This window comes from Momordica charantia (assembly GCF_013281855.1).
Source record: "Momordica charantia cultivar OHB3-1 chromosome 1 unlocalized genomic scaffold, Mcharantia_2.0 BLBB01000001.1, whole genome shotgun sequence".
In the NCBI taxonomy this organism is placed as follows: Eukaryota; Viridiplantae; Streptophyta; class Magnoliopsida; order Cucurbitales; family Cucurbitaceae; genus Momordica; species Momordica charantia.
In genome coordinates, this window is record NW_028275157.1 from 16,751,046 (window position 1) to 16,776,341 (window position 25,296).

The 25,296-nt window shown below is 32.4% G+C and overlaps 4 protein-coding genes across 9 annotated transcripts; 2 read left to right on the forward strand and 2 right to left on the reverse strand.

The window, feature by feature from the left end:
* Positions 1-4,645: 4,645 nt before the first annotated feature.
* LOC111005679 (S-adenosyl-L-methionine-dependent methyltransferases superfamily protein) lies at positions 4,646-10,453 on the reverse strand. The gene is made up of 9 exons (XM_022277273.2): positions 10,295-10,453; positions 8,309-9,529; positions 8,044-8,193; positions 7,027-7,297; positions 6,753-6,863; positions 6,446-6,620; positions 5,868-6,140; positions 5,250-5,444; positions 4,646-5,137 (listed from the first exon to the last, which is right to left on the reverse strand). The coding sequence occupies exons 2-9, from the start codon at positions 9,491-9,493 to the stop codon at positions 4,909-4,911; spliced, it is 2,589 nt and encodes an 862-aa protein (XP_022132965.2). The 5' UTR covers positions 9,494-9,529; positions 10,295-10,453; the 3' UTR covers positions 4,646-4,908.
* A 3,773-nt stretch (positions 10,454-14,226) lies between these two features.
* Positions 14,227-21,566, forward strand: TBL14 (TRICHOME BIREFRINGENCE-LIKE 14). Of its 6 annotated transcripts, XM_022277277.2 has the most exons (7): positions 14,227-14,450; positions 15,691-15,756; positions 16,891-16,958; positions 17,715-17,977; positions 18,935-19,114; positions 19,461-19,656; positions 20,527-21,566. In XM_022277277.2, exons 4-7 carry the CDS (start codon positions 17,821-17,823, stop codon positions 21,353-21,355), a joined length of 1,362 nt encoding a protein of 453 aa, XP_022132969.1. In that variant the 5' UTR covers positions 14,227-14,450; positions 15,691-15,756; positions 16,891-16,958; positions 17,715-17,820; the 3' UTR covers positions 21,356-21,566. The 6 variants fall into 6 exon arrangements, with proteins under 6 accessions (XP_022132969.1, XP_022132972.1, XP_022132966.1 ...); XM_022277280.2 differs by lacking the exon at positions 16,891-16,958; XM_022277274.2 differs by lacking the exons at positions 15,691-15,756; positions 16,891-16,958 and having other exon boundaries at positions 14,228-14,450.
* Positions 15,080-16,813, forward strand: LOC111005503 (pentatricopeptide repeat-containing protein At2g22070-like). Its single transcript, XM_022277014.1, has one exon. The coding sequence runs from the start codon at positions 15,080-15,082 to the stop codon at positions 16,811-16,813; it is 1,734 nt and encodes a 577-aa protein (XP_022132706.1).
* Positions 21,567-22,290: 724 nt separating the features above from the next.
* Positions 22,291-22,644, reverse strand: LOC111005502 (putative cysteine proteinase inhibitor 7). Its single transcript, XM_022277012.1, has one exon. It carries the CDS (start codon positions 22,642-22,644, stop codon positions 22,291-22,293), a length of 354 nt encoding a protein of 117 aa, XP_022132704.1.
* Between the last annotated feature and the right edge of the window lie 2,652 nt (positions 22,645-25,296).

Consider the following 25,296-nt stretch of genomic DNA (forward strand, 5'->3'; position numbering starts at 1 on the left):
TTCTTATGGGAGCCTGAATAAAGGAAAATTGATTACACTTGTTCGATGTAATGAAATTGAAAATTTAAGATAAAAATAATTACTTGTTTAAAAAAAATATATTGGTATTATATAATATAACATTATCGGTGTAAAACTCATTTCTCAAATCTCATTAAATTAATCAATGGACGATTTTTAAATCAATTTGAATATTTGTCAAATGGAACATACAACTTATAACCACCCACCAAGCTTAACTAAAAAGTAATGAGCTAGTTAACTAAAATACAATATATTTCACTGCATTTAATAAATTAAAGTTTATAACAATTAATTAAATTAAAATGTTAATAGAAAGTTATATTAAATAATCGAACCTATTGGAAAGAAAACGACAATAAGTACACGCTAATCTATTTAATATTAATATTAAAAGTTTAAGATAATTTTAATATATTAATTATATAGATAGTAAAAATTATCATGATTCATGACCGAACAATTTGTTGTCGTTAATAATAGACTTGTACTTAAATAAAAGTAATATATATTAATTAATTATGTTAGTTTCTTTACCATTCATTTTTAAAAGGTCACTTATATTATATGGGAGGGCGATAAAAACTTACGATGGATGATATTTTGGTTATTCGGATAGTTATTTTATTATTAATTTTTTTTTTTTTGAGGTCTCGGATAATTATTTGTTGAATTTTAGAAAGTACAACATTTGTAAAATAAACCTGAGTATTTAATATATATCACAAAATACTTAAAGAAAACAACTATTGGCAAAAGCAATTTAATTTTATGTCCTTATTTAATAGTCATTCTGTTTTAATTATGTTTGTTTATTTGCACATGGTTTGTTTCTCGTGATTTAAAAATATTCTTACAAAAAAAGATTTTAAAATTCTTAGTCAAATGTAACAAAATAAAATTCAAAAAGAAAAAATTACAGCTACTTTGTTTTTATGTTTATTATTATTTTTAATATGAATTTTAAAATAGACAGTAAAGTGTAAACAAGATATTGTCGGCAAAAAATCTCATAAAAGAACAAAACATAATAATAAGGAAAAGAAAAGAACAAAATATAATAATTATCAAATGTCCCAACCAGTTGTAAAATTTTATGATAACTTTTAAAAATTAAAATAAATAAATCTGAAGTAGGTCTTTTAGAAACAGTGCTTTCCAACGATTCTCACGTGTGACGGGTTGAATTAAGATATATATATCTCCAATCAAAAAATCATAAATTTAAATCTTACATTCCTACTTTAAACCTGCACTCTTACATATTGTGAATCGGGACTCCTACATATTGTTGTACTAATAAAGCATCCGTGAAGTTCAATTAAGCTTTTGTTTGTACTAAAACAAACTTTTGTTTATTTAATCTTTATTGATTGAAAAACACATTTGGTCACCGTACTTTCATTAAAGTAACAATTTAGTCTCCGAACTTCACTTTATAATGACTTAGTCATTGTACTTTTCCTAAAGTAACAATTTAATCTATGAACTTTAACTTGTAACAATTTAGTCCCTATCGTAAAAAAATTTATTAAAATTAAGTGTCAAATTTCACCATATAACAATTTAATTTTTATAATTTATAAACATATTTGGTCAATCTTTAATTTATCAATCTATACATACGAGAAACTTAATAAAAAAAATTTCATGATAAGGATTAGATCGTTATCAACTTTAAATTACAAACACTAAATTGTTACATATTAAAGTTCAAGGACTAAATTGTTACCAGTTTGAAAGTACATGGACTAAATCATTACAAAATTTTATCCACCACGGAAATTATTTATTACAAATTTATGCTACATTTCAAGAAATTTAGATAGTAAAACTCATGCTAAGATTGTGATGGAAAGAAATGAGATAAAAATAAAAATAAAAATACCAAAATGATCGCCTTTTTAAAATACACGGATCAAAACGGATGATTTGAAAGTATGTGGAATAAAATAAACAAAATTGAAAATAACAGCGAACCAAATTAAAAAATACAGAATCAGAATATTTATTAACCCTAAAATTAAATAATATTATATTTAGTAAAATATTTTCGAATCAATAGCTAATACCCAGAAAATAATTAATTTAAATTAAATATAAGACTCATCACAAAAGTGTTGTGTGTATATATATAAAGAAAAAAAAAGGATAGATTTTAGAATTGGCGTGGTGGCATATAAAACCCACAAGTGGGAGTATCATTCTTCATCTTGAGGTAGAAACACCAATCATTAAAAACAAATAAATGAATATAAAATAAAAATAAAAATAAAATAAACACATTCTTAAAGTTATAATATTTTTCAACTTGCTTTGAATTTAAGGTAGTCGGCAAAAGCAAACATATTCTTAGTAATATAATTATAACAAGTTTTTATTTTTTATTTTTTGGACATTTAATTATTACAAGTTTTAAAACTTGCTTTAAAACCAAGGTAGTTGAAAATTTTATTTAGATTTTAAGAAATCGTCTTCTTAAGGGCAGGAGTTAAAAATAAATAAACCTCAATTACCTGAAAGAAAATATAGGTTGAATTACAAATTTGTTCCACTTTTAAGATGATATCCGATATAAGTCTCTAAACTTTTAATTTTGTAGTGTGTTTTTTTGATAAATCTAACTTAAAAAAAGTATATCTATTAAATACTTTAACTTTTAATTTTGTATTGGTAAATCTCTAAACTAGTATTTAATAGGCTAGAGATCTATTAAATACAAAATTAGAAAGTTAGCGACTTAATAATATTCATGAGTATTCGGACCAGCTTTCGCTTGACCTTACAACATGAACCAACTTTATCGCTAAGGTATTGGCCATCATGGGATTTGAATTACTTCCCTCTCAATTTATTTTAACCCCTTTGAACCAATGAGGCACCAATTTCTCCAAATTTTCTAAATTTGAAAATTGATTATTTAAAATAATAAAAATTTAGAGCCTTTTTATGCATTATTTAAAAGGGTAATTGTAGCGGGTAGCAAAATTAATTTATGTATTTCAAAAAATATCAACAGCTTTTCAAAATTTTAAAGATAGCAAAATATTTGAATTTTTATTTTTGGATTTTTTATTATTCCAATTTTACCCTTATGATATCTGATATATATCCAATGTATATCTATATTTGATATATATCTAATGTATATCTGTATCTGATATACATTCAATCTATATCTGATATACATCTAATGTATCTCTGATATACTTTCAATATACATCAGATGTACCAATGATATACATTATCAGATGTATGTAATGTACCTCTAATATATATAAATAATTTGTGATATACTAAATATATTTGCAACTGATATACTAAATATAAGGTATATCAAATGTTTAATTTTCAGTATTCTAGTTTACCATTACAATTTGTTGATTGATATACTAATATTATTAAAAATGTTGATTACTATATCACTACCATTTATTTTATATTAATTAATTAGATACTAAATATAAGGGATATCAGTGGTATAAATAGTACATCAGATTTTTAACTTGTTTTTATTTTGGACGTACATTATCCACATCAACCTTTTATACAATAACTTTATATTTCAATTTTTTTTTTCACCATTGTTTTCATATGAAGAAATAGTGGGATATAATAATATTATATCAACACATATGTATCATAGTTATATTAGTAGATATCGTGGTTATAGCAAAGATAAATTAGAACCATATTAAGTATATATCAAATATATATCAGTGTTATATTAGTGGTAATTCATATAATCATATATAAGAAGTTATATTAGTGGATATCATAATTATATCAGTAGTATATCAATGGTAAATTAGAGACATATCAAGTATATATCACAGATATATAAATGTTGTATCGACGTGGTAAATCAATGGTTATCATACCTATATAAGTTGGTAAGCCATGTTAGAAATTTAGTGTATATCATAGTTATATCAAAAATAAATCAATTCTATATCATTATTATATTATTAGTATATCAGAGGCATATATCAGTAGCCATATATATTACAGATCTATATCAAATATATTGTAGAGTAAAATTGTAATTTTTAAATTGGACCTCTATTTTTTGTTTTAAAAAATACTATATTTGAAAAAACTAGATGTGGTTGCTATTTTTACTTATTTTATTAAATATTTTATCATATTTACAACTGCCCCTATTTAAAATTAAAATTTAAAAATCTATTAAGCACACTTCTAAAGAAAAAATCTAATAAACCCAAATTAGTGCTTTAAAAATGTGTCATCTGAGCATAAAAGTATTATAGTCTCGGACCAAAAAATTAGAGATTCAAATTCTACACAGAGACCAGAAAATTAGAGGTTTAAATCCCACACCGGGATGGAAAAAAAAAAAGGACTCCAAGGTTAAATACCCAGAGTTTTTTTTTTCTTTTTTTCTTTTTTAGTTTCCAAATTTTTGTTCAAGAAATATAGTCAAATATGTGATTTTGTTGCGAGACAAAATTGTTCTGAAATCAGCTCTCAAACAAAAAAGTGGTTCAATGGGCGAGTCAAACACATCATGGTTTATTATACTTTTGAAATGGAGAAACTAGAAATAAAATCAACAAGAACTTTGGTGTCCTTAAATCATTGGAAGTTGTCCCTAAAACATTAATTTGCAAGAATATATGTGGCTTTTCATTAATAACACTATCAGTATCATAGTACAGGGAAAACTGAACAGCAGCCTCTGAAGAAGGGAAGAAAAATGAATTACACCCAAAGGCCTAGATATGAGATCATGATACACTGCCTAATTAGGAAGTAACATTGCCATAAAACTGAAACTTTGAATAACCAAAAAAAAAAAAAAAAGAATTGTCTAACCTCTCGCCGGCGTGGAGTGGGAATTGGGGTGGTGATTATATGGGGCTGCCTCTAAGCAATTGCATACTTGAGTGTTTCGGCCTCGCTCGGTCGCCACATTGACTTCTGAACGCACAGCAATCCTTCATTGTCTTTGAAATAAGTAAACCGGATCTCCCATTTCATCGACTTGAACATGTTCTCGAGCTCATTGACCGTTTCGGCGTTGTCCCGAACGATAACCTTTCCTTCTGGCCTGAGGATTCGATCGGTCTCTGCTACTACAGCTGCTAGATTGCACCTGTATGTCGACCGAGTATGGCATGAACAAAGAGCATACATTGGGAGCCTAAAGCAACCTAGTGTGTACTAGGAAGAAATTTGTGTAGAATGATGAAAATTTAAGGTCTAACCTCTTTTTGATCTTGGAGTAAAGATGGTCTGCATGAAGAAGATCGTAAGTCCTTGGATAGGTGTTGAATGATTCGCACCAATCGTGATATATACCAAATAAACCTCGTTCGAAGATTATTGGTAGAGTGTCGGCTGAGTCTATTGAGACAACATTCATAACCCAGACCTTCAAATCTTTCAATGCAGCAGCAAATCTGTTGAGAAAAGTGAAAAACCATTCACATATTACTCAGAAAAATACAAGTACTTAAAGTGACCAAAGTAGATTTACCGATAGTGTATTCATCCTTTCAACACGCTTTGTAGTAATATATCTCACAGCCTAATGTTTGTTTTACTCAACACAACTCGACTGATAAATTCCAATACTACTGGAGTACCATACTCCAGTTTTACCTATATAAATAATTTTTAATGTTGGTGGACTTCTCATCATTTTAAATATGATACTGACACGACAGGCTGTGAATGGACAGGCTGTGAATGGAAAGAATATTTCTAATCTCATAGTACTAGAAAATTTTTCCTAGGATGACAATTAGACAGGTTATGAAGATGACTGAATAGAATTTATTGCCAATGGTCAGAAAAAGAATAGCTGTCTTGATGCATATTACCCTCCATAGACAGCCCTCATGTCCATGGCATTTCGCACTGTTGACCAGTCAATTCCCATGCCATTTAGATATGACTTTGTCACAACACGTTTCCAGTGATTGTTATCTACAGTATAATCCTCGGGAGCAGATCTTCCATAAACTCCAACTTGAGAGTCCAACAACCAGTAAGGTGGTTTCTCCACCCTTGACGGCCATTGCTCCGGCCATTTAGAACCACGTTCTGATGCATTTGTCGAGATTTTGTGCATGCATGCCTCGAGTGGCACATTCCTGCAGATAGTTTGAACAAATTCAGTTGCACTACCTACGAACGTATAATTTCTTTCTAATAAATCACATAGACTGAATTTGGAGGAAGAATCTATCATGGTCTTATATTCTAAATGCGTCAAAGCTTTGTGATTTCTTCTTTCCAGAAATAAGAATAGAACGAACTAACAAGCATATATAAAGGAGAATGATTCTGGACTAAAGGCTCTCTATTTACTGAATCCTTTTCCCAGAAATTGGATCTTGGAAAAGATAAAAGCATAAATTTGTAAACTGGGGAAACTACAATCATAAAAGATAAGTACCAGGCTGCATTTGGATCATCTGAATCCGGGCAGAGAGGCGGCTCTTTTTCAGGTCTCTGCTCATAGCAATCATTATTAGTAGGTTTTCTATATATGGCTGCACTAACTCCATTTACCGAATCCTTGTTAATTGATACAAGTTCCCAGCACATTGCTTTCGTCAATTCCTTCATGGCTGCAAATAGTTCCGAAGATGGAAAGCTGTTAGAACATCTAAATCTTGAAGCTCTCTTGTTTTATATGTACATTACATTTGTAGATTAAATTTAATAAGGATCATAAGGTGTTAGGTTTAGAAGTCACCCACCATTCCATATTCCGACATCTTCAGCATTCTTCTGATAGACTGGTGTAGCAGACCACACAAAGAAGCCACCGGGCCGCAACAAACGATTCAGCTCCAGCAGAAGTTTACCACCTGCACAGTTTCTTCAGAAGTGAACATCGAAACTCGAGGTATTGACAAAATAGTTAAATTGAGTCACTGTTATAATGAAATTGAAGTCTGTTCACTACATGATATATCAAAATTAATTGCGGTCCCAAACAATTGAGCATAAACGTACTAACAATCACATTACCTTCTATGTGCCATGGTACTCTACAACGAGCACAGTGGACAAGATCAAAAACTCTTCCTGGGTAAGGAAGTCTTTTCGTGCCCATAACAGCAGATATAGCAGGAATTCCCCTCTCAAGTGCAAACTGGACTTGTGCTTCATGTTCATCTTTTGGGGCCAATGACATGGTTAGCACATCTCTTTCAAACAGAAACCCTCCAAAGCTTGCCACCCCACATCCAACATCCAGAATTACACGTGATCGTTTACCCCAAGCAATATCATTAACAGACTGCATCATTAAAATGGTACTAGTAAGAAAAATTGTATATTTGTTTAGGTTGTCAAGCATAAATTACAGAGCATTGTTCTTCACTTCAATAGGTCTAGAGACCAGATTCTGCAGCTATTTTAAGATTGCATGAAGTTCTATTCATCAAAAAGAAGAATAACAAATTCAGCTACATTATTTTTAAATAGAACTGCAGTATATATATATATATATATATATATATAAAATCCAATGAAGTAACGGCAAAAATAGCAAATCAGAAACGATCATATATACACCAGTAGCTTCATTGGTAAAATTTTTCTGAGGTAACTGGTAACTATATCAATTATCATTAGCTCCATTAAGTAATTAAAAAACTTGAAATAGAAATAAGTTCGATTTCAAATAAGCCCCTCAGACCAGAGTAGTTCAAATGTAAAACTATTTTCGTTTGGTCATGTCATAATTGCAATTCTTTATGGAAAAACAGAGAAAGGTTCTATTGACCAATCGAAAAGGAGGACAAATAAACAGTGAGGTTCAATATCCAGTGTATTGCCACCTAGAATGCAATTAATAAACTTAAACATCAAATATATAAGTGGTGGAGGACATTAATCACATGAAAGACATGAGATCATCATTACAATGCAAGATCTAAAAAGTATACAGATGCGTTGAGTATCAAAATACAATAAAGATGCTAATACGCAAACTATGAGCAACATAATATACAAACAGGAGCTCAGATAAAAGAATGCTACCTCTTGTATGAAGTCAATGTAGTGAAGAGCCCCGTGCTTGAATTGGGTCCCACCACCAGGAAATGTTAAGTATTCACCAGAAACTTTTACCCAATTCTGATGCCCCTTAACCTCAGCAAGTTTTGTGTGGGGAACATTATAGTACCATATCTGCAGGAATACACTCAATTAGACCATCAAATAAAGGGGAAAAAAACGACAATTAAAAAATGAACTTATAGCAAAAACGTATTTTCTGAAGAAAAGTAAATTAAATCTCTTCAACCTTTTCCCTGCTTGTCGGCCATGGAATTGAGCGTCTATATCCCTCTGGAAGTGAAACAAGGCAGGTTGGAGGTTCTTCAGGGCAATGCCTCTCACGATGTTCATAATGTTTTGTACTTCGAAGACTCCTAATTGCTTGCAAGTTATCAAGGCAAGGTATGTAATCTGAGCCAGCAGTAACATTGCAAATTTTCCACTCATACCCAGATTGTTTCGTGGAAGATCTTTGAGTCTCTTTTTCATTCTTTGACTCTGCTGCCTGAGTCGACCATGCCCCATTTTGTTGAGATGTTTCATTCAAAAGCTCCGACTGGGCACCAGAAGGAAATACCTCACCAGAGGTTGGGTTTTTGGATTGATTATTTTCAATTGTATCATCTTGCTCCCGTTTATCATTTTGCTCCCCTTTCTCCCCTTCCTGACCAGTCACGTTTTCTCCTTCTTTAGTACCATTTGAGTCATCTGATTTTTTCTCATTGTCATTTTTCTCTTCTGTATCATTTGAATTCGGTTGTTTCTCAGTAGAACTCTCCTCAGAATCTCCCTGTCCACCTGATCCATTGTCACCAGCCTCTGGCTTAGCTTCAGAATCTGGTTCTCCATTTTCCTCCTTAGAGTCACCACTTTCTGTTTTTCTGTCATCTTCTGGCTTAGTTTCTTCATTCCCTCCATTCTTGTCCTCATTTTGTTGCTCTGGCTTATCCTCAGGCTTTTCTTCCGGCTTCTCTTCTGGATTCTCTTCTGGCTTCTCTTCAGGCTTTTCTTCCAGCTTCTCCTCGGGCTTCTCTTCAGGCTTCTCCTCGGGCTTCTCTTCAGGCTTCTCCTCGGGCTTCTCTTCAGGCTTCTCCTCGGGCTTCTCTTCAGGCTTCTCCTCGGGCTTCTCTTCCTGGCTTTCCTGCTGATTAGAACCTTCATTGCTATCCCCCTTCCTTGCATCATCAGGCAAATCTCCTGGATTATCTTCAAAAGGCTGAGTCTTGCCCTCATTGCTCTCAATCACTTGATCTTTTGCCTGATTTTTGTTCTCCTGTGGCACATCAATATTTTGAACTGGAACTACAGATGATGATGTTAACATCCATATCCCAACCAAGCACAAAGCCACAAATACTACAATGGTCACTGTTGAGCAGTAACTCGATGAGGACCTCCGGTTGTCTACTCTCGAATACTTCCCTAATGCCATGTCTACTTGTAAAATTATATCCTACAGAGTTTTCACCTGCGAATGGAAAGGGTATAGATATAATTGTCATGAAAACGTATTAATTAGCTGAATAGACAAAGATCACCGACAATATTCATTAATACCAGCAAAAGGTATCATGAAAAGTGAAACTTGGTCCATAAAAGCCGTTCAAACATCAACGTCAAACAAACAGTTAGAAGTTCCAGACAATTAGAAATTCAAATTGAGAAAAATTTAACACAAACCTGATAGAGCATTGAGTAAAGACATTCGACAAAATGATATCACTATTCAAAGCACAAATACTGCAATCAAACACTCAATGAAATCTAGACATAGACAAGGAGGACCAGGCAAATCCATCCGGCATACATTAAACCATATCATACAACGATTCACTGCGATTCAACAAAGATTACCCGCGTAAACTAATCCAAAAATCACGTAATGTTTGAAGAAAAAAAATAACATATATCATTGACGTACAAGGAAACACAGCAACAATGTATAAGAACTCCCTCAGATCTGCACCAAAACGGCACAAAAATCAATAAATCAGACAGCAATGCCAACCAAAATCCAACAAAAACAAAAGAAAAAGCAACAAGGAGCTAACATTTGCTAGAAGCAAAATTAGATCTACATCAAAAACACGCGCGAAAATAGATAAACAACACAAAACCGGAAGAGAAAGCAGTAATCAGAGCATGAATGGCGCAAAACCAAAGAATGACCGAATGGTGAATGAGATCTGAGCGATCTAAACCAGCCGACAGAAAACGCAGCGCCATAGCCTACCTCAGAAAGAACAGATCTAAAGAGAGAAGAAGCCACAAAAATTGCGAACTATTCCTCCATTTCTCTCGTACATTCGGAACAGAGGATGAAATGTAATGGCCGAGAGAATGATGGGGGTGGAGATTTAATAGAAATAGAGAGAGAGAGAGAGAGGATTATAGCTGGTGAAGCTCAGGGGGTAATTAATTAATTAAATACTTGATTTAAATGTTGTAATTAAAATGATTTAATTTGGAATATAATTACTTTTTTGGATAGTGTCCGAAAACACCGACCTTATGTAATAAAAAACACGCGGCGAGGAGGAGAGAGAGAGACGCGAGTTCCGCGGTGAAGTGAAATCTGAGAGGAGAGAGAGAGCGCGTGCGCGTGAAGAACACACGCGGTAGATGAATGACAGATGGCATTTTATCATTGAGTGGAATATTTTTTATTTTTTATTTCTTTCTCTTATTTATCGTAAGGTGGCACTGAGATCTCGATCTCCCTCCTCTGGAAGACGTGACGGCGACTCTGGATCTACGCGGTTGAAAATTTAAATTTATCGTCAAATTAGCAATTTTTAATTTTTAATTTTTAATTTCTTCTCTTGTTTATGGTGATAATTTGTTCAATCACAAATTTCGTCTTTAAATTTACAAAATGCATAATTTCTTTGTGTGTAATAAATCTCTTTACTTTAAACCGGTCTCTAGTAAAATTCTGGAGATTTTAAAATTCGTGAAATTATGATATTGAAATTTAGAGATTTGTACAACATTTTAAGATTTATAGATTTATTATAGACCAAATTTATAATTTAATATACATATTTTTTAAATTATTTTTGTTTTTTTTATTGTTTACTTTTAGTTTATCTTTTTAATTCATAAATAATCTTCCTTTTAAAACATTCCTCTCCTTTTCTTTTCTTTTGAATTATAAGATTTCTTTTTTAAGGATCTTTTGTTTTTCTTAAAGATATTGTTTGTGAACATGAAAAGGACACTTTTATCCAAGCTAACATTAATCATAATTTAGTAGTTAACATTTATTTAGGTCCGAAGTTGAAATCTTAATTTCCATCTTTATTGTACTTAAAATTAAAACTTATAAGAATCCAAACTATAATTATCAAACTACCACATCAATACAAATGACAAAATTTCCTATCCGTACCACTTCTTTCATATTTAGTTGTTTGAATTACAAAATTCAAGTAATACTAAAAAAATTACAAATTTCAAACTTTACTTTTCTGGTTGTGTGGTTGGGTTAATGAAAATATTTTTGGTGTTTCAAAGAAGAAAAAAAGGTTTTCCCGAAATAAAAAAAAGGGTAATACTTTGGCTATTAAGTAATGAGCCTTCTAGCTACCATTCGACCCTGAAACATTTTTCTCTAACAATTAAATTAAAGGTCAATTTGCATGTAATGGTTGTATTAATATAATGGATATATGTTATAAATTCTCAAATGAACATAGGTGTGTGAAACCCTAACTTAATTACAATCTTTATAACATTCAAATCCTTTAGAATCGATCTTAAAGTTGGTTAGATCACAAAATGTCGTATGCATTGATAGTCTAAGAACAAAAATAATTTATTGATTCAAGATTCTAACATTGGAATGAACATGATGATCAATCAACCTACTTAAAAGTTCAAAGAGTTTTTTCATTAAAGGCACACATTTTATTCATTTGCGTGGTTTGAAAACTTATTTAGTCGTTTCATGTTTGCTCGTCAATTTGGCTTTCGTAAAGAATATCTCTATTTCGAGTATGCTATAGGAGCTTGAATGTACAATGTAGGTTTGAGTCTTGGTTCAATGATCTTGTTCTTAAACTTGCGGTACTTGATCCTTTAGGATGGTGTCGATCAATTCTTAAAGCTTTAGCTTAGCTTCGTGGTTCATATCATCATAAGTAACAATATAGTACATGTTTATATAGCCTTTATAAGTCTAGTAATAAAGTATTGTTTGTTTAGTTAAAATTTTTAATTAATTTAATTAATTAATCAAATATAACAAACATTGGTATAGTTTTTTGGCTACTTAGGTCTTGCTAATGATTCATAAAATTAGGATAAGACTTTTTTTTAGTTCAAATAAGGAGACATAATTTGAATGTGAGACTGTTAGAATTTTATTCCTAACATGTTAATGACTTCTATGTTGAAATTTTTGTTTTAAAATATGAAGTTTCCAAATGGATAAAATCCAGTAATAATAATAAATAATAACAAAAAAAAGATTTTTGATCGATTATTTAATTGTTTGAAAAAAATGTTTCTGGCGGAATGGTAGGCTTTAATTGTAGAGGGCTCATTACTTAATAGTCCATGGTCTAAAATTTAGCCACCACCTAAAATTATACGAGAAAAGTGAAATTTACACGTTAGAGAAAGGAGTAAGGAAAATAGATCAAAATCTTGAGAAGAGAGAATGGTAGAAGGCATCGAAATATATATTTCTTTTCCAACTTGTAGAATAGAATATCATCTAGTTTCAAATTCGAAGTGATATTCTTAGCTATTAGATCCTATACCATTTAGAGTAAATCAATTTCATCCAATAAATAGAACAATGAATATTTGAACCTACCACCTAAAATAAAATAAATAAAATATCTTAAATCGCTACCTGTGCTCATGTTGACGACCATCTAAATACTAAATACTTACCAATGCAGTCAACTACGTACCTACTTTACCTTATGAATTAAAATAAGTCATCCTCTATAGATCTCATATATATGCTACCATGAGCATATTTTTACTTCGGCCATTCAATTTTTTTGATGTTGTAAGATTTTTGTTAAGTTTTCCTGCAGTAAATTATTGGACAAGGCAGTAGATTTTCAGCATCGACCACAAATTATGGAATTTGACTTTAGTTGCAATTCTTCCCAAGGATATTGATGAAATAATATATAGGACATGATTTCCTTTAAATAATCACCAACCAATCACGTCTCATATTCACACCCCTCCTAAAAGATTTTTTTAATCTCAAATTAAAAGATATTGTATTATTTATTTTTTAGTATGACGTGATATGTGGAGGGTTCAAACGCAAAACTTTTGGTAGAGATTCGAACTCAAAATTTTTTGTCAGAGATATATATCTTAATCAGTTGAGACGTTTTGATTGACAAAGGATATTGTATTATTTATCCCATCAAGTCTAACACAAAAAAATTAATATTTTTAAGAGTTTTTTATTTAATAAAATATTATAGACCTCAATATTATTAAAATTTCTTTTTTTCTTTTTAAACTTGCAAGCGAAATAAAACAATATTTGATGTAAATAAAATAATGTTTAAAGAATCTGTCCACTCTATTTAAAAAAAATAATAAATAAAGAAACCGTCCATTCAAATATACGTTGCCTTTTTTGGGAAGTTCGAAATAGGTAATTTTTCCCACAAAATACGAATTTGACTAATTAAAAATCTTAAAGTTTAAATAATAGGTAATTTTAACTTTGGTTTATTTTGGTCTCTACATTTTTAAAAGATATTTTGTCCTCTAGTTCCTTTTAATTCTTGTATTTCAAAAATATTCATAAATTTTACCTACCAATAATAACTTTTTAATACAAATTTATGACTACATTAAAAAATAAATCTAATGATTAAAATATCGTGTTAAAAATATAATAAAAAATAAGATAAAAGATAAAAAGAAATAGTCCCTCTTATTAATGTAGATATCAAAATAAATATTTTGAGAGCAGTGAAGAACTAAAATTGAAAATATTGGATTAAATTAACGAAACCTAAAAGAACAAAAATCAAAGGTTGAAAACCGCAACCAATTCTGAGTAAAAATACTATTCTTTTTTGATAAAACGAAAATACTGTTTAAACCATTTTTAATATAATAAGATAAAAGTCATATAAAAATTCTGCGAAATTGAGTTCTTCGTCTTCCGAAGGCGGAGAGAGAGATATTATTTAATTTTTTTTTTTTTGAGTAAATATCGTAAATACCCAAATTATGGGTCACGTCACGAGTTGTGAAAGAAAGACATAAAGAGGAAACTTCGGAGTAACGCTCTCTGTTGTTCTTCTTGCTCAAAGTTTTACTACTGTAACTCATGAGCGTTGAGAGCAGATTCTAGATGATGCGGTTGCAGTTTGTTGAAGTTTAAAGAATTCGCGAAGGTATGCAGTTCTTTTCAGGACATTGATTTAGCAGAATGTTGGATGCTTTTGAGTTACTAATTAGATATCAAAGTTCGATTCGATTACTGCTCTTGATTTGTAGTTGAAATGGAAGTAATGGTAGCTTGACTTGTGATATTTCCGATTGCACCCTTTGATTTTGATGAAGGTTTTATTGTTGAACTTGCCATCATGTATAATTTGTTGGTCAAACGACTTTATGCCTGCTGTGTTTGGGCCTGTTAAATTTCCTGGATCCTTGTAATGGGACGGGAGTTCTTCGCTCTAACGAGATTTTTTATCAAGTCCTTGAGTTTCGTCAACTGCTGGTGCTGAAAACTGTCCATAGAGTGGGGTCAATTTGTATCGATACCATTCCTGTCCTACTTGGTAACTTTTGAGTGTGAACGGACAATCTTCAATGTAATAGTTGAGCGTTGCAACGTTAGCGATTCAATTTATTTACTAATCTTCTCATTGTGTGTTTTTATTGAGGATTACAATTGCTTGATTGTTCTTCTATAATGTTCTACCAGGTGTCTAATATATTCAATCGGGCCCATCGATAGAAGTTTCCTAATTAGCCACAAACCTTATTTGCTTCTTCTAGATTGCTATACCGATCTAAAATGGTGCCTCTAGCTGATATTTTCCCGGCCTTTGATCACTGTGCTCGTCTCATTTCAAAATGCATCAAACACAAACACTTAAAGGTTGGTATGTCCTTGCACTCCCACCTTATCAAAACCGCACTCTCATATGACCTCTTCCTTGCAAACCGTCTTATCGACATGTATTCCAAATGTAATTCTATGGAAAATGCACAGAAGGCATTTGATGATTTACCCATTAGAAATGTTCACTCTTGGAATACCATTCTTGCCTTGTACACACGCATTGGATGTTTGAGTCAAGCTCGTAAGTTCTTTGATGAAATGCCTCATCCAAATATCATTAGCTACAATACCTTGATTTATAGCTTTACTCGCCATGGGTTGTATGTAGAATCAATGAATATCTTTCGAAAAATGCAACAAGATTTTGATCTTTTAGTCTTGGACGAGTTTACTCTTGTGAGTATAGCGGGTACTTGTGCTTGTTTGGGTGCTCTGGCACTGTTGCGTCAGATTCATGGAGCAGCTATTGTCATTGGATTGGAGTTTAATGTGATTGTTTCCAATGCTATTATTGATGCTTATGGCAAATGTGGTGAACCAGATACGTCATACTCTATTTTCAGTCAGATGCAGGAGAGAGATGTTGTTACCTGGACCTCAATGGTTGTAGCATATGCTCAGACATCCAGGTTAGATGATGCTTTTCGTGTGTTCAGTTGTATGCCGATGAAAAATGTCCATACTTGGACTGCTTTGATTAATGCTTTTGCAAAAAACAAGTATAGCAATGAGGCCCTGGATTTGTTTGAACAAATGCTGGAGGAGAAAATTTCTCTTAATTCTTTCACATTTGTAGGTGTTTTAAGTGCTTGTGCAGATCTTGCTTTGATAGCAAAAGGCAAACAGATTCATGGACTCATAATCAGAAGTAGCTGTAGCCTTAATTTTCTGAACGTATACATATATAATGCCTTAATTGATATGTACAGTAAGAGTGGTGACATGAAATCAGCTAGGACGTTGTTTAATTTGATGCCTGAAAAGGATGTAGTGTCGTGGAATTCATTGATAACTGGGTTTGCCCAGAATGGGCTTGGAAAGGAAGCACTTATTGCCTTTAGAAGGATGATAGAAGTAGGGATAAGGCCTAATAAAGTGACGTTTCTTGGTGTGCTGTCTGCCTGTTCCCATACTGGTTTGTTATCTGAAGGGTTATATCTTCTGGAGTTAATGGAAAAGTTTTTTGGTATTAAGCCTAGTTTAGATCATTATGCAGTTTTGATTGATATGTTTGGAAGAAAAAATAGACTTGCAGAAGCATTGGATTTAATAGCTAGAGCACCCAATCGATCAAACCACGTTGGAATATGGGGTGCAGTTTTGGGGGCTTGTCGAATGCATGAAAATTTGGATCTGGCTATGAGTGCTGCAGAAACTTTGTTTGAGATGGAGCCAGATAATGCCGGAAGGTATGTGATGTTAGCTAATATATTTGCTGCAGCAAGTAGATGGATGGATGCCCATAATGTGAGAAAACTTATGGAGGAAAGAGGTTTCAAGAAGGAAGTAGCATATAGCTGCATAGAAATAAGAAATAGAGGACATAAGTTTGTGGCAAGAGATAACTCCCATAGTCAGATGGGCGAGATATATGAGCTAATGTTTATACTACTAGATCATATGAAAAATTTTGGTTGCATGCCCTTTGACAACGGTATTTACTTTTATGATGGATATGGTATTTGAACTTTGAGCATGATCTATTTGGATCCCGTGGCTCAGTGTTGCAATTGTATGACATTGGAAAAGTTAGCAATTTTTAGGAATGAAATTGAGGATATGAAAGCTGGAAGATGAAGCTAGAAAGCTCAAGAGGACAGAATGCCATCAAGTAGGAGGTCTTTCTATTTTATTTTTTCCATACCATATTTATGTGATGTAAAACAATTTGGTGAAGTGCACTAGTATAAATTTTTTAATTTTGATCTTAAAGTTATTATCAAGTCCCACTGAAAATAAACAGATATTCAGGTAAGGTATTAATGAGTTAATTATAGTTTTTAGCCCCACAAGCACACCCAATCAAGCAATGTTTAAAAGTGTTATGGTTTGCATCTTTGAACTCTTGTTGGTCAACATAATCTGTTGTCATATGGATGAAACTTAGAACTAAATTAAGAAAATCTGTTGACACTTTTGTTCCTTAGGCATAATCGGGAGCATGGCCTTCCCCTTCTTCTTTAAGAAACTAAGCCCCAAATATTTAATGGATGCTCATTAGATTGTTTGTGTTTTAATTATAGAACCACTTTCAGTTAATGAGTATAGTAGCCTTTTTTTAAATCCAAAATAGCCTCTTTTTTTTTAATCCAAAATCTTCCTAGTAATTTATCCTGGAAGTGTTCGATCATGGAATAACAATCTCTCTCTCCAATTAGATAGAAATGCAATTGAATTTTTTTATTTTAATATAAAATGCTATTTTGGTTGCATACGTTAATACTTGATGAATATTTCTTGGTCAGACGCATGTTGTTTTGATTAAGAGATATCTCCTACGAAACGTGACTCCTGGGGTTCTTCATTTTTCTGCTCTTCTTTCTGTATTGGCGATTCTGATCATTACTTCCTTTCTGTAATCCTCTAGGAAGAATACTGTACTGGAACTGGAGAAATGATGAAGTTCGACTGTTCTTAATCTAGACAGAAAAATTTGAAGGTGCAAGGTCTGTCTTATGAATTAGTGTGCAGAGATGAAAGTCAGAAGTAATTTCTCCTTGAAACAGAAACATCTTTCCTTTGTCGTGGTTGCTCTTGTATTCACTGCCTTGGTTTTGTGGGCCTGGGAGGAAAATCCTTTTCTTACGACTTCTCAATCAGTTCAAGCGTGGTACAGAACTTCAAATGCAGGTATGCTTGCCAATTCCTGTTTATAAATGTAGAGCAGGTCCAAGCTGTAATTAGCCTAGTTCTTGGCATTCTTCATTGTTCTCTTCTCGTTGGAACTATTAGATTTCTGAATTTAGGAGTACATTTATTTTTGATGAGAGACACAAAGTTAATTGAAGAAAAGGGAAATTTGCAGGGTTAAACAAACTAAGATATATATATCATTTGGCTCTTGAAATATACACAACTTTCAAATTTTCCCATATTTTTATTTTCAATTTTACTGTCAACGTTTAGAAAATTTTCCGATCAAATTACTACTAAATAACGCTGTTGAAATTGCATTGATAAATGGTGGCATAGCATTTAAAAAGTATTATCTTCTATGAATAGATAAGTTTTTAATGAAACTTCTATCCCACTCTACCCAAATTAGAAAATCTAATTGGCCTTACCTAAACTAAAATTTACTTGATAAAACCTCATTCCTTTTAGAGTTTTACGTTCTCCTTCTTATTCATACAATTCTCTTCATTTCTCCGTTCGTGCAATGTTTTTTCTTTGTTATCGGGTGGATTTTCTGTTTTAAAATCACGCATGGTTGGTTAGATTTTAATGGAAAAGGGTTGGGTAAACATTTAATATTAAGAAAATTTCAACTCAAAAAATAGTATTTTTATTACAATGCTTCAGTACCATTACAATATATATATATATATTTTTTTGATAAGAAGTATAAAATGATTTTTATATATACATATATATTTATTTATTATTATTTTTAATAAGAAACAATATTAAATTTCGAATTGGAAAATTGTGATACTTCCAGAGTGAAATTGAAAATGTTAAAATAGGCAATATATGAAATGGTTCATGACATGTAATGAATTTTGTTAAATGTTGAAAAATATTCAAATTCAGTTTGTTTGTTTTCTTGCTATTCGTGTACCTTGCTGATTATTTTTATTTCTTTAGGGTTCATCGTAGGTTCCGTAAACAATTCTGCATTACCTAACACAAGAAAGGAGAATACTGCAGAAACATATTCAAATTTAAGTACAAAAGAACAGATAGTAAAAGATGATGCACATTCAGAAGTTACACCGACAGATTTTGCATCCAAATTTCCCAACAGGAACAAGAGTAATGAGAATGGTAAGTACTCAGCCTAAACTAGTGTTACTGTTTTCTAATGTTTTCTGGTACTCTACTTGCTGCTGCATTTTCTTTTCAAAATTGTCGATGGCTTACAGTTTTTACATTTGTAGTACCCTACAATTGATTAACCTTTAGGACTTTGATTCTTACTACTAAAAAAAATATCTCTCAGTAGATTCACAATTCAAACTTGCGAATCTAGACTCCCATGCCATACACATTCTGAATTTCCACCAAATGAATGTCCTCACCAGCACTGTTCCTGCATATGTTAGAATTCAGAGTTATTTTCGTAGTTCATACTAGTTGATTCTAAGGTTGTTTAATCCTTAAAACTTTGAAGCCTGCAGCTATGCTAATGGTGAATGGGTCCCAGACAACAGTCAGCCGCTATACTCTGGTTTTGGATGTAAGCGATGGTTATCAGCAATGTGGGCATGTAGACTGACCCAGCGTCCAGATTTTTCATATGAGAGATATCGTTGGGTTCCCAAAGATTGTGAAATGCCACCGTTCGAGCGGTCTAAATTCCTGCAAAGGTAGTTTGGCTTCCCACTTGCTTTTTGCATATATTAAGTTCGAAACCTTCTTCCCGTCTCCATGAGAGGAAGAAAACATTGCATGATGTAACTAACTCTACTATTAGTTAGTTTGGTAGTTAGCCTACTGTTAGTTAGTTTAGCAGTTAGCCTTTTCTGTTTTTTATCTCTCTTGTCAGTGGCTTTATTCCTATAAATAGGAGGCCCTTTGTATAATTTAATTCATTCAATCATTCTAATAAGATTTGAATTCCTAAACCACACCATAGCATTATCCAGATTTTTCTTCCGCAAGTATTTGATCCTTGACAAAATCTGCCATCTCTCTATTTGGCCAAAACAGGGTCGCACTTATTTTTTAAAATCAAGGATGCGTGATACATTAAGCTTTAACAGACATTTTTCTCTAGATTTGTAAGATTTGAAAAAATAAATCGTTGATTAATGGAGATAATAGACATGCATATAATATGGATTTTTTTATTACTAATAATAACCTATAGTACGTTTTCTTAGAATTCAGGACACAAGTACACAGAGGAGGTATAACTGATAAAACAGATCTTGTTCAAGTAAATTGTCATAGCCTATAGTACGTTTGGGATGATAGTTCTCAAGCAAAACGAACTTGAAGCACCTAAAGTAGATGATATATAATTGTCTTGTTTTATATAGTTAACTGGTTTTAAAATATGCAACCAAACAAGTCCTACGGCTGCCACAAACTCTAAAATTCTAGTTACTTATGATCCAGAGGGTAGGCTGTCAAATTGCCTGCGAAGTGGTACTATTCAATGGGTTGTGATTTTAGCTATGTTGCTCTCTGCTATTCTTAGTTGACACTTATTAGTGATCTGAATCTGTTTCCAGAATGCAGGACAAAACCATTGCATTTATTGGCGATTCATTGGGAAGGCAGCAGTTTCAGTCTTTGATGTGTATGGCCACTGGTGGGGAAGAGAGCCCAGACGTTAAAGACGTAGGAAAGGAATATGGTCTTGTCAAAGCTAAGGGTGCTATTCGTCCAGATGGATGGGCGTATCGTTTCCCGAGCAGCAATACTACTATTTTGTACTATTGGTCATCAAGCCTCAGCGATTTATTGCCTTTGAACATCTCAGACCCAGCCACAGATGTAGCCATGCATCTTGACCGTCCACCAGCATTCCTGAGAAAGTTCCTCCATCTGTTTGATGTGTTGGTTCTCAATACTGGACATCACTGGAATAGGGGGAAAATCAGAGATAATAGGTGGGTAATGTACAAAGATGGAATTCGCAGTGAACTCGGGAACTTGAAAGAAATTGGCAGAGCTAAAAATTTTACAGTTCATAGTATTGTCAAATGGCTTGATTCGCAACTTCCCTCTCATCGTCGACTCAAGGCATTTTTTAGGACCCTGTCTCCTCGCCATTTCAGTAACGGGGAATGGAATACTGGCGGTAACTGTGACAATACCTCACCATTGTCTAGAGGAAGCAAAGTTGTGCAGAGTGGATCAAGTGATCCAGTTGTTGAGAGTGCTGTAAGAGGTACACAGGTAAAGATTTTGGATATAACTGCTCTTTCCCAGCTGAGGGATGAGGCTCACAAATCCCGGTACAATATCAAAGGAACTCCGGGCAGTAGCGATTGCTTGCATTGGTGTCTCCCCGGTATCCCGGATACATGGAACGAGATTCTTATTGCACAAATATAGGTTCTTTAATTTTGTCCTAAAAGTTCACTTTTGATACCCCTTCCTTGCAGTAATTGACCTGTGGGGAAGATTAAGGCTGGTTGAAGGAGAGATGGCATGGCATTGGTGTTGTTGATATTTGGTGGCGTTAGACAATTGTATAATCAGGTTCATATATCAATTACTGGTTCCATTTATCAATAAATGAAATTTGTGGTGCAGTTCCTCTGAACTTGTGTTGCATTCAGCTTGTTAGTTTCAATAATCTTAAAGAATTCTATTCAACATTAAACAAACATAATATAAAAAAGCTTCACTCAAAAATGAGTTGGCTGACCATAACTCACATTAATCATATCTAATAAAGTTATATTCTTCTTCTGCCACATCATTAGATTGAGGTAGATAAGGAGGGGTAACCTAATGAATTAAACCATGCCATCTACAAAATCTATTCATTTCTTCCATAGTACTCACGCCCTATTAGATCTTAAAACTTTTATTTTCTTTTATAATTGATTTTCTACCTCAACTTTATAAATTTTAAATTTGCTAAACACTTGATCTTTAGTGCTAAGTAAATAGACATGACGAGCGATCATCCACAAAAGTTACAAAATACATTTTTTCTCCAACACCATATTGACGTGACACGTTGACATTTAGATTAACAAGGGATGATTTAACACTATGTGACAACAAAGTAGCATGTACCTGAGAGTAGGTTAACTGAGTATAAAATAAAACATCGAGCAGGAAGGACAATAACTTTGATGGTTGGACGAGGAGCGATCCAGGAACGGAAGAGACGAAAAAACCAATATGGACACAAAATAGATTAAACATAGATAGCTTTTATTTTATTGTTCCATTATTTAGAAGTAGATAAAGAGTATAGGATACAACAAGTAAGATATCGATAAAAGAGCTAATTCCTTAATTCAAAACCATCAAACTTAGTTGAGACGCACAAAAGCTACGAGCTTCCACTCTTTCTTCGCTGGAATATCACACACGATAGCGCTATTAAACCCATTCATAATACATTTGAGGCCATTATTGGTCACCACAAGAAGGTTGTAGTAATTTTTGTTGTCAATGGATGACTCAACCATGAAACCACCCACAACTTTCTCGAAGATAAGATGTTCTCCACTTTTCTTGTCGTGCTCCATCACTGCAAACCTTCCCAGCTCTTGGACATATTGATCCTTAATATCAACAGGCTTCCAAGAGCCGATGACAATGTCCGACTGCGGACCTCCGAGAAGGACATTGTTTTGTCCTTGGACGACTGCTGCAGAACTCATCGTAACGTTTGGTTTGATAGAGCGTTCGAGAGAGACTTTGTTACTTACTGACTTGTGGTTTGCTCCGGATCGAATAGGAGTTCAGTGTTTCTATTTATAGGAGTGGTTGGGCTCTAGAAATTCATATCACAGAATATTTGTTGACCTAGAGTAATTTTGTGATGGAGCTCGATATCGTCGAATCTAACACGTGGACGTCGTCAAGAGAGGGCCAAAAGGAATCTTCATGGCTTTGGAGTTAGCTTTGAATATTATCATTAGGACCATTACTTTGCTGTACTCTTGATTGATACCAATGTTCTTTGTGTGGAATCTAAGTGTGTGGCTTGGGCACTATAACCTAACGTCCAATTCATCCTCTACCACTAGTTTTGCTTAAAAGAAAAATATTTCAGATGATCTTGGTTTTTGTGGCATGCATGAATCATGCGATCATACCTATTTAAAATTTGAGAATAAATAAAAACGATATAGAAGTATTTGATATCGTCGAATCTACTACATAAGAGAGACGATAAACTTTTGGAGATAACTTTCAAATTTGAATCTCATACAAATTATTCGAGATCATCACTAATTTGCTGTCTTAATCGAACAACATTCTTTACTTAAAAAGATGGTCCTTATTGAACAAAACCTTAACGGTTGAGTTTGTAAGGAAAATGCAAATCAAGTCTCACATTAACTAGCGTTGGACAATTATTTCCATTGATATGAGACATTTTGAGTAAAACAAAAATAAAGCCGTGAAAGTTATGTCCAAAATGACCAATATTATATCATTGTGGAGATACTTGAGGTACAAATGTACCTTATTAAAGTTGCTTATTAAAGTCGCAAAAGGAAATTGGCCGATCATCAAGTCCTCTTTTATGGAAGGGAAAAGATCGAGTAACTCATGATTTGATATCTTCAAAGTTCAAACGCATGATCATTCTCAATATAATTGTGCTAATTATTTATCAGTCATATTTTTTAATGTAAATATATTTTTGGTTGGGTACGTTTGAGTTATGAGAACAACTAGCTTTTTTGGATTTATAGATGCGTGTGTCTAATTCATTAAAATTAAAGCATAGATATTTTCAACTATATATGTATTTAAATGTCCTATTTGTCTATTCTTTAATAAATTTTAATGACTTTTAAAAATCATAATCTTTATTAAGGATCTCACCTTAAAAAAAGATAGGGGATCTAACAAAATTTATAATAGACATGAGTTACTCTCTCATAGTAAATTGGTTTTAAGATGTAACCCATGAATATTAATATGGTATAAGAGCCTAAAAGCTTAAACGAGCATCCGATCCAAAAAAAAAAAAGAATCCAACCAAGATCGATGAGTCAAAAAGAGCCGCGACCTAATATTAATAACCTTTATCACAACTCCCAAGTCAAAATTTATAAATGTTGTATGTTATTTTTATCTTTTTATTTACGGTAAAAGTGTCCAAAATAATTCTCCAAACATGCATGGTAATGATAAATCAAATGTAAAAAAATTAATATATTAATCTCCCATTGAATTTTAACAACGAATCTTAGAGTGCATAAAAAAGTGGTAAGAATAAGTTAGAATCCATCTTATATCTGCATAAAAAAGTGCACATATATGACTTGTTGACATTCTTAATCGGTTTCCATAGAGATCGATATTATTAAATCTTAACAATGTGGATCTTTTGAGCTACGCTTACGTTGGTATTGATGAGATAATTTGTATATACATATCTTATAACTACTCATCTAATTATTTTAGAATCATCGCTTTGATGTCTCAGTCAATGTCAAAATCAATCCTAATAAATTCTTTTTTTTGCGATTGAGAAATCAAGCTTAATACATATATTTTTTAAATACAACCTAACAATCTTTTTATTTGAAAATAGGTACTTTAATCCACTAAGTTAAAAGGTTATTAATTTTAATAATTGAGTCTTCCATTCGCAGAAAAGAAGTAAAAAAGAACTAAAGGCCAATGGTTAAGAGTTTTATGAGAAGTAAATGTCCACACACATTAATTACTAAAAAGAAAAAGCCAAATCAATAGACCAAATTAAGGAGCATAAGGTCTTAATGGGTTGGAGCATAATAATCGCATTTTCTCGGATACTTCAAGATCTTATTTCCACCTTTAGGATGATTGAAAGAATGAAATGGGCTACTCTTTGCATTGACAATTTGATTTTGAGATAAAACTCCATGAATATTAATATGGTATCAGAGTCTAAAAGCTCAAATGAACATCAAACTAATTGGTTTTAGATGGAACCCCATGAATATATTAATAACTATGATCATCTTTCGAATCTTTTAACCTTAAAAGAACTAGTACAAATAACCTTATTCATTGAGTTATACTTAGATTGAAGCAACTTTCCTTCTTGATAGCTTATAGATATGATGTCAACGTCAACAAAAATGTTGAAATCTCAACAAATTTATACAAATATATCAATAAAATTTCAATTTCGATGGACATGTATGGTATATAAATCAATAAATTCATAAAACCTAGTTAAATTTGTCACAAAATAACCAGTTTTCAAATTAAGAGCAATTAGGTCAATTTATCAAAACTATTTCTAATCTACACCTCTCAAATATCCTCACAAATGCATATGTACTCCCACAAAATTTCCTTACACA